At 34.5% G+C, this 15993-nt stretch overlaps 1 protein-coding gene across 1 annotated transcript in view; it reads left to right on the top strand.

Moving 5' to 3' along the window:
- LOC103918908 (chromosome unknown open reading frame, human C3orf67) overlaps positions 1 to 15993 on the top strand; it is an 81124-nt gene that overhangs the window by 18758 nt on the left and 46373 nt on the right. The window contains exons 5-9 of the mRNA XM_009326332.1: positions 2556 to 2736; positions 5553 to 5709; positions 8392 to 8556; positions 14054 to 14241; positions 15406 to 15586. Coding sequence (XP_009324607.1) covers positions 2556 to 2736; positions 5553 to 5709; positions 8392 to 8556; positions 14054 to 14241; positions 15406 to 15586 — 872 coding nt within the window. The remainder of the gene's footprint in view (positions 1 to 2555; positions 2737 to 5552; positions 5710 to 8391; positions 8557 to 14053; positions 14242 to 15405; positions 15587 to 15993) is intronic.

Raw genomic sequence — 15993 nt, forward strand, 5'->3', positions numbered from 1 at the left:
TTAGGTTACTGCAGCTACCTAGTTCCTCTGTACAGTTGCTCAGCTCTACACATAACCGGGAGATCTAGGGGAGTTGCAAGCAACTACTACTCCAATTCTTTGAAGTTCTTTGGTGCCTTAATTTCTTAGCACTTCTGAACATCAAGATTTAGAACAGAGTGGAGAGTTTCTGAAAACTACATCCGTAGGTTTTTCATCAAAGGGTATATGAGAAGCAAAGTAATGGATGTGGAACTAAGCCGTGATCTGGGGCACAGGCTTAGCTATGTGGCCAACTTGCTGATGATCTTAGGTGAATTATTTCACATCTTGCTTAAATTTCTTCAAAAGTAAGATCAAGCCCAGAATGCTAGCATTGTAAGACACTTTGAGGTCGTCTGATGAAATCACTTTTCAAGGACTCAATGGTATTATTTATCCATCCATAAATATATGTGCAGCTGATACTGAAATCTGCTATGTCTAATGATAGCAGTGGTGAGGATATAATGTTCTTCCTCTGGCACAGTAGTGAAATTTCTGCCTTTGAAGTGCATGTGATTGAGAGGAACTGCTAGTCTTTCAAAGTGAAACTGCTAGTAGACTCTTCCACTTCATTTTGATTTGCCCACCCGCGTTATGAGGATGAATAGATTAAAGATCAGACTGTCTGCAAGGGAGAGGAAAGAATCACCAAGTTCTGGAAAGCTGACGGACTTCCTGTTTGCTTTGCAGGATGGTCTTAATGACTATGGGGAATCAGAAGGCGCTCCTGTGTTTTTAATTGCCTGTACTAGTAGAACCTTTTGATGTTTACATACTTGCAGTATATTTTGTACTGTCCTTGGTTGAACACTTGAATTGCCATAATAGCTAAAGTATGTAACTTGCTTCAGAGTTAATGCCCTCCTAAGGTGACCTAAGGAATCCTAACAACATTTCAGGGTGTTTATCTGCAAATTTTGGGTGACAACATTTCATTAGTTAAGCTACAGGTAGTCCTTACTAATGAACAAGTGTTTTCAGTAATAAAAAATATAATCTACAGGGCAGTCTCACAATTTTAAACTAAAACCCAGCATTTAAATATAATGATTATGAGTAATTATTTTTAACAGCACTAAGTAGTGACAGAAAGTTGTTTATTGTAATTATTTGTCATCTTCTCAGAGGGGCTGCTAATTACAGAGAAATACCCATCTGTTAGAAATAGGCCTGTTCAAAAATAATAGGTAAATTAATCATTATTTCACCATACAGATTGCAGCCTTTAATGTCTGTTCTACAGTATAGTAAGGTAGGACTCCTGGGGAATATCAAGGTTGTGCTGCTGTGGGCAGCTAAGCCACACACAGCTGCTCTCTTACTCCACCCACAGTGGGAAGGGGGAGAGAATCACAAGGGTAAAAGTGCAAAAACTTGTTGGTTGAGATAAAGACAGTTTAACAGGTAAAGCAAAAGCTGCATGTGCAACCAAAGCTAAATAGGCATCTGCTACTTCCCATGGGCAGGCAGGTGTTCAGCCATCTCCAGGAAAGCAGGACTTCATCATGCGTAACAGTTGCTTGGGAAGACAAACGCCATCGCTCTGAATGTCCCTCCCTTCCTTCTTCTTCCCCCAGCTTTATATGCTGAGCATGACGTCATGTGGTGTGGAATATCCCTTTGGCCAGTTTGCGTCAGCTGTGCACCCCCAGCCTACTCGCTGGTGGGGTTGTATGAGAAGCAGAAAACAGCCTTGATGCTGCGTAAGCACTGCTCAGCAGTAACTAAAACACCCCTGTGTTATTAACACTTTTCAGCACAAATCTAAAACATAGCATTATACAAGCTACTCTGAAGAAATTTAACTCTATCCCAGCCAAAACCAGTATAGCTGCTCACAAGACTTGAAAGAAACAGAACATAAAAATTAGCCTCTTTATCAGTTTAAAGGAAACCTAATCTTTGTGATCATGGCTGTGGTCTGAATCTATTAGACATGTTCAGATTCAGTGTCCTCGATGTCATTGTGAGATGACCTGAATAGTGAGCAATAAACTTTTGTATTATAATTCACATTTGAAGATACGTGCTCAGGAAGTAAAACCAGACAGACAATGTCTTGTGTCTATCTTTAAGCCAACAAGAGTCTATATAAAATGACAGGGGCATTTTTAGGAAAAGCAAGAGAGTAATGTTTTTCTAGTTAGCAGGTGACAGTGTGTCCCAAGATAACACAAGCTTAAGGGGCAGAAACAAATGTGATTATTAAAGGCTACTGGGTTCTCAGTTCATACAAATTGAATTCTTTCATAGTCTGAAGGGCTATGGAAATCTAGTGAAGAGTGTAGACTGTTGAAATAAAATTAGCATGTAAAGTGATTTTATATATGCAGGAATATAGCCACAAAGTTTGAATTTGAGAAAGAAATCTCATTAATCATCTTGTAAAAGAAGTAATTTTTAAATTCTATATTTGTTATCACTGACATAAAGGTTCTGCATATGAATAGGTTTTTTGTGATTGCCCAAAGATAGTGGATTATTGAATTGACAAAGATCTGTTCCATTCTCTCCTGCTTCTTCTTTTATAGGATAACTGATTTAGGAAATATTAAAAGAAGATTGTATTTATCAACAGTCCATAAGGAGTTATCTGTAACCCCTCTGCATGCAAAAATTCCTCTGTTTACCATCAAGCGCAAAATAGTAGGTACCTTGGGAATATTCCTTGAACTGTGGTTGAGCACGCTTTTTATATCAGAAATGTTTTATGTAAGTTTATAGACCTGTTGAAATTACCATTTGGTTTAGAATTCAGTTCCTGCCGATTCAAGATACGTGTGTATGTCCCCTCTGCTGGACAGTATCAGAACCACTTAATACTACTGCTCTTCTACCCTTCTTCTAACATTAGGAGTTCATTCCCATTTTCCAAGATTAATGCTGTTTGTGATGTGTTTAGCTCTCACTTCTGCTGTCTATTCAGCCTTTGTAAAGTTCTCTGTCTCTGTGTCCCTGGTGCTTCTTCATTATAGTGCTCCTGTTCATGTGTACCTTCTCCCGTAGTGACCTTTTATTACATTCACTGGAGCTGCAGGTAGACTGTAGCTGATGGCTACTTTCATGTGCTTCACGTTCTTACAGATTCTGGTATATATAAAACAACATATATGTCAAACTGGTGAAAATAAAACAATAGCCATCAGCTTCTCCCTGTTCCCCTCTCCCATGCCCAGCCACAACATATGGTAATAGCTGTCAGGATACAAAACCTGATGGTTACCATATAACCTTGTGAAGACTGAAGTCTCAACTACTGCTTTAGAAAGTCATTTGGAGATGAGAATAGTTAGATTTCAAATATTTTAAAATATAACTATGCACCAAGAGAACTAAATAACAGTATGCTAAGCATCTGTGGATTTAAGGCTAGACATGTGAGAGAATATTTTACAAAAATCTCTGAAGTTATGACTTCTTTTAAGATAGTTTAGGTGAAGGCAGCTGTGATAATTTTAGATTTCAGGAGTTTTCTGCTTTGTGGGAAGAACTGGTTGGATTTTTTTCAAATGAATATGCATCAGATCATACCCCTGAAGTTGCCGTTACTTCAAGATCCACTGAAATGAAATTATTTTTCTTCAGTATAATTTCAGTTAGTTGGTCTTGGTGTTAGGCTAGCACAAATGTTTCAGGATTAAAGTATGCATAAATGTACACCAAGTTAAATTCCATCAGAATATGAACTTCAGTTATGCATTTTAATTTAGATAATAAAACATTAATCAGAGATCCATCTAAATGCTCTGATCAGTAATAATGACAAAATATTTTAATAACCTTAACGCTTGACCAACCTTAAAGAGTAGGTCTGTATTTCTTAGTGTATCTGAATACAAATCTGTCTTCTTTTAAATGGTTAGCTGCCTTTTTACTGTTGCTTTTACTTAAAAGAGGGAGTATGCTGCTTTCAGCAATTAGATAGATCTTTTACATGGCTCTGATAGTTTAACTTATTGTATACACAGGCTGACCATTATTATCAGTATGATTGGTTGTGAATAAGGATATAATATGTTGTTTGTTCCATCAGTAGAACATAGTTTACATTTTCATATCCTAGCTTTCTGTATTGTATTCTTACAAATGATGCTATTTTTAAACCTCAGCAATAGAAATATCAGTTATAATTAAATACTGCATTTTCCATTCCATTGCTTGGTGTCTTCAAAACAAGTATTCCTTTCCTTCCAAAATTTCAGACTTAAAAGCTGAATAATAATGTATGGACCTAAATTTTTTCTCCAAAAATATTTACTATTTGGCATTTAGAAACTAGTACTTTTATCTTGACTTTATAAGGAAATGAGGCATGAACGATCATTATGTCTTGGTATTCTTCTCCCTGAATAAAACTTCAACCCATTGATCAACTGAATTTTACATGTGAGTAATCATATCAAATATATTACAGTTGTGTAAATTTCATGAGAATGGTTACATTTCTCCTCAAGGCCATCTCTGTTTATTTCCCGGTTATAGAAGATGTGTTAGCATCAGCTCATCCCTCACTAGATACCAGAATTGATGAGGAGATTAATTGTTAGGAACACCAGAAGTATGAGCATATTTGTTTTTAAACATCAGAGACTCTAAACGCAAAACATAAAGCCACAAAGAAAACATACTTTGTTAGTTCTTCTGCTTGTGGCATTACTTGTTTTATATGAAACTTCTTTTTTTCTGGGAGGATAATGGAAGTGTAATATGGTCCACATGCAAAATAGATACCTGTAACTGCTTATTTCTATATTATAAAAAATAGCAGTATACAAGAGTTGAATTAAGTGGAAAAACTTGAAGCTGAGAGAATTGAAAGAGCTACTGAATAGTGCAGGAGAGTGTAGCACATTGATGTTAGTGTTCTAAAAGTGTTTCCTGAAACAAATGGAATAATTATCTAATGAGAATTAAAACATGTATTTAAGTAGGATCTTTAGCAACCTAGGCAGTTGTCATTATCTGATTTGTCTTTTGGAAATGTCTTATCAGGAATGGTTAACGTTTATTATAAACAATGAGTAGTGGGGTCTTGTCCATACTAGAAATTTGCCTGATAGTTTTCAGTGTGGAAGGGGTGCAAGCTTTGGAGAGATCCTTTTTTTTGAATCTCAGAATGAAATCATCAAAGAATCTCCAGCTATCGCCTTTGGAGCACATAAGCTGCAGTAGCTTTAATTTATGAAGTAATATTGAATAACAATTTTTTTTCCCCCAGAAACCCCAGAAAAATAAATATACTTTCTCACAAGTTAGCTGCAAAACATATCGTGGATATGCTGGGTAACAGAGCTCACTTGGGCTGGCAGTCACTAGGTCATATGTACTGATCTGCTTGTATAAATAATTGTTGTAAGTGCAAAACCAGCAATATCTTTTTTAATATCAAAATGTTATGCATTGTGAATCACAGCCTGTGATAATCTAATACTCCGCAGAGACTTCATTTATAGAGAACTATACACTAATACTCTTCTGCAATGATTAGTGTTTGGGTTTTATTAAAGAGTATTGTTTCTCTTTTCTAGTGGTGCAATATGTGTATTGACTTGGTAGCATTCACCAGTGAAATATTCAGAGGAGCTGTCTTCCAGTCTTTGGATGGAATTAGTATTTCAGCTAACTGTAAACTGAGAAAGATCTTCACTTTAAAATCCAAGCCTCAAGATACAGCTGAGGAAGATGGTGTGTTATAATTACTATGTAGCCTTAATCATAACTGTTCATATTATAAAATCAAAGCTTCTTAGTCATCAGATTGACAATTTGAAAGATTACATGATTTCATGAAAATTAAAGTGGTAGTACAGCATATTAAATCTGCTAGTGTTGGACTTTAGGCGACTGATTAAATATATGTGTACTCCTCTGTTTTAAACATTGACTTCCTTATAAGTATTTTATTGAAGAAATTCTGGCAAGATATATCAAGTAGAGAGCTTGTTTTAACGAGGGTATATTATGCTGATAGAAATCAGGTTTCAGCCAAGAAGAGAGTGTCTGAAAGGAAAGAGAGATACTTAAACTTAGCAGCATCTGCTGTTTGTTTTCTTAATTTTGGACATTAGCAGCTGATGAAAGATTTCTTCTTTAAATAATGCAAGACAAAAATGTAACAAAACAGTACTATAGGAAACAGAGCTATGAAACTATCATAAACACCCCTCTGTGATCTTTAGTCCATTTATCCTAATGTGTCCTTGTTCATCGGGAAAGTAATACTGGTGGTAAGCTGAAAACTCAGAGATTATATTTGTAATAGAGCAGGATATTGGTCAAAGGTTTACCAGTCTCCAGACTAGCATCATAATCCTGAATCATTATTTTCCAAGGGAGAGAACTTCATTCCTCGCTGATATTTGCAGTAATAGAGGAGGAATTGAAAAAGCACAGCTGCCACTTTCTTATTTTAGAGGAACCCTAGGTATAGGTCAGCTTCGATTTCATTCAAATTTTCATGTTGTGGCTTTTAAAGAACACACAGTAAGAAAGGGTTCTTGTTTCTGAAGAAGGAATAGTTAGCAGTATTGTAAGTGTAACAAAATGTATCTTCCATTTGGAAAACCTAAACCAATACGGGAGAGTATGTGATCATTGTGATTACTCCTGTTTATTTGTTGGTGAGGTTGGAAAAAAAAATTAATTCAAAAAATTACTGCAGAGAGAAGCTGGTAAATTCTCAGCAGAAACTGCAGTTAGAGGCCTCACTGGCTTTAAATTAATTTAATTCCATCGGTGCATTGTTTTCTGTCTTCCATTCTAAACAGTTTTTGAAATGTGTGTAAATGTTCTAAATGAGTTCCAAAATTCCAAAATGTAGTTAACATAATGAGTAGACAGCTTTAATAAACTGTTTGCATGGTAAATTATTGCACTTTTAATTACTGGATTATCAATTCTATGATTATTACACAGCTGGTGGGCATAGTATTTTCTGTATGCTTATGAATTTCCTTATCTAGGCAAGTCTTAAAATTACATTACAGCTCAAGGTTTGGCTGTGTTAAAATAACTCTATACCCAATTACAGAAAAACAGTAGTAGTTTGTTGTTGTTGTTATTAATTAACTTTCAGTTAACAATCATGATTTGATAAAGCTTTTTTCCTCTCAGATGATTGGACCAGTTAGTTGAGCTCCACTGAATGCAATGACATTGCAACTTGTAATGAGGGTCGAGTTCTTTGCTTAAACCTCCTTGGTGGTGGAAGTAGTGATTTCAAGGTGCAATGTGTGTGTTACTCTTTCTTAGTAGCTCATATACAGTATGTTTTGCATTCTTAAAATGATAGCAAGTGGAAAGGAGAAACAACATATACTAAGAAATTATTTCTGTATGAGATCATTGAGATAGAAGAGGAAAGAATTCATCTTCTCTGCCCCGAGATACTGAGGCATACAGGCTTGATATATACCTAGTTTCTGGTTTCCATAGTAATCTGGAGGTTATGTATGAGGTTTTTGTCACTAAGTATTGTGTTATAGCCGTGAAAAATGTAATGGCTTGGTGAAAAAATGGTTGGAAAAATATGTCCACTACTGAAATATAACATGGGACACTTGAATTTTTCTATTAGGATCTCAATACTTGATCCATTATTTGTGTTCGGTTTTGGGGTTATGTTTACTTCTTCTTATCCTTGGAAAAGAGGCTAATATTCATTAGCTTACTATATTAAAGTCTTATGAAATTTGGAAGGAATTTGCATCAGAACATCAGGAATGGTTCTGACTCTGGATACCTTTCTTCATAGAGAATAACTTTCATAAACTCAGTCTATATTGGTTGTCAAAGGGCAAGCAGAGAGAATCAGATCACATTCTGCTAGGTTGGGTTGACAGCTTTTTAGTTTATCATGGAAGTGTAATGGTGTCCAAAGTTTGGAATTAAAGCTTGTCAAATTCTTTATTTGCATATATGGAACTTCTCTATTTGCTGCTTCAGTCCCACTGATATAAATACCATTTTCAGATGTTAATTTTGTCTGAAAATCAGTATATCAGTATTAGAATTAAAGCTGAGTTGTAATAAAAATTAACAAAATGTATTTTGTGATTCTGTTTTGCTTGTTCACTTGCCAAATCAAGGAAGTTGATTTACTATGGCTATTCTAGCCATTAATCCATATTTCTTAGTTTAAATGTATTCAAATTTTTTGGCCTAAAAAAATGCACAATATAATTTTAAAATGTACATGCTTATTGTCTTAAAAGTGAATAATTGCAGCAAATTTTTCAAATGACCGTAATCTATTAAATCGTTATCACCATATGAACTAAAGCATATGTAATCTAACAAATAATGTAAGTCAAATTTAATTCTGTTGTGCCATCTGAGTGAAGTAAAGCCCGTGTTTTTTGATTCTAGATATGTGTGTTGTTCCATTTATGCCATATGAGCCCACAGATGTTATTCCTCGAACCTGTCAGCTAAATACAGATGTGCCACAAGTTACACAATTGCTGAACCTGACTAAAATTCACAAGCCAGAAATAAAATGCAGGAGGTACCCAGTAACAGTGCAAGAAACAGGTATTATGTTGTATTAAAATACTGTGAATATGATCTATACAGTATGCATACAAATAATGGATTTTTTTGTAAAACTGCATGTTCTGGTGTCATAGACACATAGACACGTATCTGTTCTATAGTTTGAGATCTATGTGCACCCTGAACAATTCTAATTCAAGCATGGGATTTATAGTAACAATATTTGAGGTATGTCTTTTGAATGTACATTGAAGTGTGGCTGTTCAGTTGTTACACTTCTTTTTAAAGTATGTTTACATTAATGAAACTCTTCTAACAATATGACCACGCATAGTCTCCTCAGTTTATACTCTGAAAAAGGAAATCTTGTCTTATTGGTGTCTTGAAGTTATTTGAATGTTTCTGTAAGCTAGAAGATAAAGCATATAATTTAGACTGTGACAGCATGGCATAGAAGAGATTTATTGAAGAAGCTAGGCAGTCATGTGCCAAGATACAAACTATTGACTTGGATAAAAATTAGGAGACAGAAAGCAAACAGAGGTTCAAATTTTAAATTTTCATTAGAGCTGAAGACTAACAGCAGGAGGCCTTAGAAGTTTTTTGTTATGAATAATCTCAAAAGAGAAGTGAATAACATGGGAGCAAAATTTTCATGTGATACAGATCCTAGGTTAGCAAAGAGTGGGACTTCAGAGAGTTTTGAACTTGTAAGATGGCCAATCCCCTATGTACTTTTTCATGAAAAACACTACAGAGCAGGTAATGTGCAGGAACCATATTTTGCTAAACAAAGTTTCAGTTTGCTATTTTTATTTCTTGTGGCCACTGTGTTGAAAAATTATGAGCTAGGGGCCACTGTACTAGGTAAATGTGTAACGTGATACCATGTAAAATCTAGCTTTGATAAATGCAAAGGATTGTACATTGGGGATAAATGTTAACTACAGTTAAGCTTTAAAGCGTCAAAATTAAATGAGTCAAAGAAGGAAAGTTATCATAACCATAGATACAGCTCAGTGGAATTCTCAGATTAATATGTAGCTACATTTTAAAAAAAACTAAGATACTGGGTAGCAGGAAGTTCAAATTCATATCAAATGGAAAAGGTACCAAACCTTTAAATAAATCAGTTTTGCATTATTATCTGGAATACTTTATAGATTGCCAGTTAAACCATCTCAGAAAAGTTTTTACAGACAGAGAAGTGATTCAGAGAGAAGCAGCATGAATGAAAAAGTCTCACATGAAGAGATGCTGAAAACATTAAAAATTGGTTTGAGTTTATAAAGTAACTAGTGATACAAAGAAAGTTCAATAAAAGCTGCTTTTCCTATCTCATGGCACAAAAACAAGACATCATTTGATGTGATGATGCAGTTGAGAATTAAAAACTGATAAAAGAAAATACCATGTTCACAGAATATGATTAAAATATGGAATCCACTGCTACAATAAGCTGGTGAAGTAAAGAAATCTGTATGATTCCAAAATCAGTTGGCCATTTTATACGGGTAAGAATAATGTCCATGTCGTCGTATTTAGCACCAGTGAAAATGCGAAGGGAAAATTGAATCTTGTACTTCTACGTTTTTCCAACCTTACTCCAAGAACTGTGGTGAAGGCAGATTATTTCATAAATCCCTACTGAAATTATCTTGTGCCATTTCTGAAGCATTTGGTTTTGGCTATTGTTTGAAGCTGGATGTTAGACAGATTATTGGCCTGTTCTAGAATAGCACTTCCTGTGTTTTTATATTTAAATTGGCATGTCTGTCTGCATAAGGTTTGTAAGCCAAGAATCAGTAGAAGCTGAACTGTAGAAGCAAATGGCAAGATTTGAATGTGAAATTGCTTAACTAGACTTGGGTCAGACAATTGACTGCTTTTTACTAAAGCTGCTATTTTGCTTTAAAACTATGTATTGCTTCCTACCTGCAGTAAAGTCAATAGCAAAATTTCACTGAGACAAATGTCTTTACAGTCCTTAATGTTTTGATTCAAAATAATTAATATCTCTTTAAAACAATTTTGTAATGAGATAGATTGTCATTAAATAACAGCAACAGAATAAGAGACATAGATTGTTTGTGTTCATTAATGGAACTCCCTAGTTGTAAATTTACTCATAAACAGTAGTGGTCTTAAGGTAGCTATGTAAAGAATGAAATAAAATTTTCAGCTATTGACAGTTTTTTTTGTGGTTGAACAAAATCAGGTTTTTTAAATCAGTTGTTTTGAGTTTTGAAGACATCATCTACATTTCCAATGAGGAAATAAATCAATGTAGAAAAAATCCGTATTTCTCACAAGTAGTACGTTTCATTGATTAAAATTCTAAACATATCAAAAATATAATTTCCTCACTCCCAGGATATTACTGCTTTTGTAAATCCAGTTGCACATTAACTAATCTGTACTCTTTTTTTTTTTTAAGTTATTCTATAGATCCATTTGCAACAGTAAATATCCTAGAATATGTGCAAGCACTTCTTAAAAAAGAGGGTTATAATGGATTTTAAAATGAGAGTATTTTGTATGCTGTGATTCATGTCCTTCATGGAGAACTGATAATTTTGCCCCTTTTAAAATGTTGAATTGATTGTTATTTTCAGCTTAAACTTGAAAAGTACATAAACTTCTTACTGCTAGAGCTTAGAAAAATACACAGGTGAAATCTCTCTCTGTAGGCACCCTCTTTACTCTTTTGTTACATTATTATTGGCTTCTGTACGAGACACAAGACTAAGCCTTTAATTTGGACTATATAATAATTGCAATGTCTTACTAAAGCTTTTCATTTTCCCTTTACTCTGTACCACCTTTTATGAGTCATTGATTCATCATACTAAAACAGGATAGTAGAACATCTTTTGAGAAGGAAGTAGATCTGAAGTAGCTTAGAAGTGGGTCTGAACAAGCAAATTAGATAAAGAATCCATTTCCAATACATCTTCATCAGTGTAGGCAATGTTAGAAGCGGTGCTGTAGGTAAGGAAGATACATTTTTATTCCACTGGTTTTAGTACTTAGTCTTGAGGATTCTCATCTTTAGTGTTTGAATTCAGTGAATAATCATATCCACCATTTCTGTTAAAATGCTCTGGAAGTACATGTGTAAAGTATTGACCAAAGGAATAAGATAAATTACAGGGAATGATAACTGCTGGTGAAGTTTAATACTATAAAAGACAAGACTATTACAGCCAACAATAGTATTTAACATGTAGCATCTCATGAAGCTCTAAAGAAAAATAAACTTTGAAAGAAGTATTTCTTTGAGAACAACCTTAATAATATGAAAGGTTTAAGAAAATACTTTTTAAACAACTTCTCTTCTGCTTTTACCGGAATATGGAAAAAACAGCTCATAAAGATTTTATCATCTGCACTAAGCTACCATGCTGATGCTTTTTCAAGTAGTTAACTTTTGCTCTCTCTCGATATACCTCATTAGTAAAGGCATACTTTGTCCTACAGCAGTTGAAATGAATAGGAGGGGGTTTAAATTTTTGCTTAGAGTAAGACCCTTCATACATTTACTTATTTAAATTACATTCAGCTTTTTTTACATGCAAGTACCATTTTTGTAATATTAAAGGGTAAATAATATTTTTAGAGTATTATTGCCCTACAAGTAGTCAAGCCAAAGTTCTGTTGTGAAGTTTGATTGTAAGTTTGCTTTTGAAATAGCAGAGGAAACTCTGGAATTCAGTTTCTCAATGTCTGTATTCAAAAATCAATAGTTCTTGGCTGGATTGTCAAAATACAAGGGACTGTAAAACTTAAATTAGTACAATAGTGTGAATGATATATCTAAACAGAAAAATGAATGTTCGTTTAAAACAAGACTCGGGTTTTACCATCTGGACTACAAAGATATATAGCCCTTAGGTATGTATAGTAAAATAATTTATTACATCTCTGACCTGCATGAAAATGAAATGCCTTCAGTTTAAGGTTTAATCTTTATTTTTAATCCCATCTTATGAACATAGCATGTGTTCTTCCAGACATGCTATTTAAATTTCAGAAGTTGGGCTTCTTGAAAATGGAAGCTTTGGTATGTTTAAGTACATTTTAATTGGAAAATGTTCTTTTTATCTGCTAAACTTTGATATTTGATAATCAAAAGCACAAATTATTTTTAGTATCATCCACTTTTAATTACACATATTATTTCATTATGCCATCAACACGCTGTTATGTGTAGATGTAGGTAATTAATTACAATCAATTAATGTGTTCATAAAGAGAGACTTTCATGCAAATCAGCTTTTATAATTGGAGCTAACAACATCCCAAGGTAGTCGGCAAATTAAAGAAATTGATGTTAAACCAAGACAGGTCATCTAATCTTGTGAAATGGCAGCTGTTAGCAGCAACCAAATGTCACATCAGGAAAAAGGGAAGAAAGTAATGGCAGAAAGTAGATTCTTTTGTGCTTATTAGTACAGTAAATTATGATATTTGGGGGCTAATGCATAATCTTTCTTTCATTTCTTTGATGACACTGGAAATAAAGCTGATCTTGAAATAAGATTAAATAAGTCTACGAAAAATGCTTAGGAGAATCGACAAAATATTTTGTTTCTACTTTACTGATGTATGAAGGTGTCAGATCTCTAAAGTGAGAGAGCAATTTAACACTGAAGTTATAGCAAGAAAAGATCTTCAGACATTGTAAATTTTAACTATAAATTAATGTGAAGGTACCCTTTTTTATCAGCTCAGGAAAGAAGAATTCACTGACAATCTTGGAGAATTAAAAAAGAAGAAAATAGCTATTACATGCAGTTCTGCAACCCTGGTGATGAAATTAATATGTAACCATTTTACTGTCCTTCCCTTTTAATTTTTTTTCAGAACATTCACCTGCATTCCATAGTTAGTTTTTGTTTGTCTTGCAGACTGGTTGGCATTTTCTGTGCTTGAAAAGAATTACAAAAATATATCTACATTTTAACCACTAAAAAAATAAATAATGAAAGGGGTAGGACATTTTAACAGGTATAGAGTATGTTTGCAATATTAGGGGTCAGCCCTGGTATTACGGTAGATTCAGTAATTTCAAAAAGCAAGCTACATGTAGATAGTTCTCCTCTGAGCTGTGAGTGATACCTTGACAGTCTTGCCTCAGTTTTCTTGTGTTATTATTTATTTATTCTGTTATTTATTGGAGTTGTTTTTTCTTCCTGTCAGAAGCTAGGTTTTCATTGAAGTTCTAAAGAAATCATGCAAACCAATTCTTTTTGTTTATAAATAGCCCCTTTTTAAATAAATCTTTAAAGCCAAGGAGATTAGAAATATGTCTATATAATAGACCAAAAGTTTCTTGCTTGTATGTTGACACACTTTTATAAAATGTGCATTTGCTATTCCTACAGATTTCTAGGGATTGTGCTATAAAGGAACATAATTTTTATGTATATCTAGTATTCATAATTCTCTTATTTCAGTTGATTTGAAAAAAGTATTAATACTTTCTTTGTAAGTACTGTAATTTTTTTAAAAACAACTTTTTTTTTTTACTTAGGTAGCTTGGTTAATAGAGGACAAGGCAATATACGCAGCAGTAAAACTCAGGATGTATCACATATTGCATTTGGATCAAAGATCCTTGGGCCACCTCCATCTTCAAACAGAAGAGTCAGTACAAGGGTATCTGAAGAGGTAAGAAAGCTTAAATTACAACAAAACTGCTGGCACTTCTACCAAGGAAGAGATTGACAAGCAGAGGAGTCACACTGAAGGTTTTTTGCAGAACTGATGTGAGGCTGTGTCTGGAGTACTGTGTTTGGTCGTGGACCCCCAGTGCGAGAGATACTGTAACGTCCAGTGGAGGGCAAGTAAAATGCTTGGGTAGCTACAGCACATGACATGGGTTTGTTCAGCCCGCAGAAGAGAAGGCTAAGGGAGAATCTAGTTGCTATTTTCAACTAATGCAGGGTTGTAGAGAAGACAGGCCCAGATTCTTCTAAGAGGTGCAGTGATAGGACAAGAGGCAGCAAGCCCAAATTGCAGGGAAGCTCTGACTGGGTATAACTATGAAGTAAAGTGGTTCGGTACTGGAACAGGGTCACAGGGAGCTTGTGGAATTTCAAGACTTTCAAAGATAACAAAAATGGACTGGAACAGGCTGATCTAATTTCAGCATTAGGCCTACAGAGGTCTCTTCCTTCTGAAATTACTCTGTGATTTCTTATCATTCTTATTTTTCTGAATTTCTTGTTCTAGAATGCTGAAATTTGTGTGTGTGTGTAAATATTTTTCCTTATGATGAGAGCTATGATGCAGAGCAGAAACTCTGCATTTCGGTATGCTCTAAGTGGATGATAGTCAGCCATAGAGTAGCTCATGAGATGCTGTCAATTACAATGCCAGAGAAAACAGCTGGTCTCACTCTGCCAGCAAACAATATGCAGGTTTTAGGCATCTGGTCAGGACTACAATTCCCAGTTTAACACTGTGAATAAAGGATCCAGCCAAAGGAAGTAGACTCTTCTGTAGGAAGTCAATTGAAAACTAAGATGTAAAATGAGATTCCTTTCTCCAAAGAAGAAAGGACTCCTCCTGAGGTCTAGAATAGCCACAAGTTTCACTGTCTTTTTATCCAGATAGTGAATTTTAATTTTTTTTCCCTTTTCTTTGCCTTGTTTTCCTTTCACTCAATGAAAAAACCCTGCCTGTTACTAGACTGTAAAGATTGAAGATACCACATAGAACTGTACCTTCCATAAAGTTTCCTGGAAAGATAATATTTTAAAAAAAAAAGATTTGGAAACATTTATTTGAAAAATAAGTTCAATTCAAAATGCGTGTCTACCTTTGAGTATTTTGAAAGCTGTTACGTTTTTGTCTTTCATTAAGAAAATAATGTCTTTCAAGGTAACAAAGACCTGGGGTAGCAAAAGTAATAGATCATGCCGACTTCAAAGTTCAGGAAAGGGAACTGAATCTGTACAAGTCATTGAGAGATTGGAGCTATCGTTCTCACCATGCAATGATTCTTTAGATCAAGGAGGCAAAAGAAACACTCACCAAACAACTGAAGATGTATCTCAAAATGGTAAGAGCATAAAGCAAAGAATATGTAGAGTTCACAAACTGCCAAAATTTTTGCATGATTCTGACTTCAGAATGTAAGATTTAATTCTCTGTTTTTCCAATCCTTTATCTACCTTGTTAATTACTGAAGACATTTATATTAAATCATGACTTATTCTACTGTATGAGCTTGAATAAATGCTCACTCTCTCTGCAGGTATTTGTGTTGTAAGTGTTTGAGCCAGGGATCACCGCCTGCTGGCAGTAGCCACAGGTTATACACATATTCTGCTTTCCCTCATGCTGTGTATATAACTGGGCTGCTGCAGTGGTTCTTGATTATTTTGCAGACTTTTGCAAGCCTGTTTTGTATAACTTCTATGGTTTGTCCTTCTTCCATACCTAGTGTTAAATTTTTACTTTCTTGTG

This window comes from Pygoscelis adeliae, unplaced genomic scaffold, assembly GCF_000699105.1.
Source record: "Pygoscelis adeliae isolate BGI_AS28 unplaced genomic scaffold, ASM69910v1 Scaffold606, whole genome shotgun sequence".
NCBI classification, from domain to species: Eukaryota; Metazoa; Chordata; class Aves; order Sphenisciformes; family Spheniscidae; genus Pygoscelis; species Pygoscelis adeliae.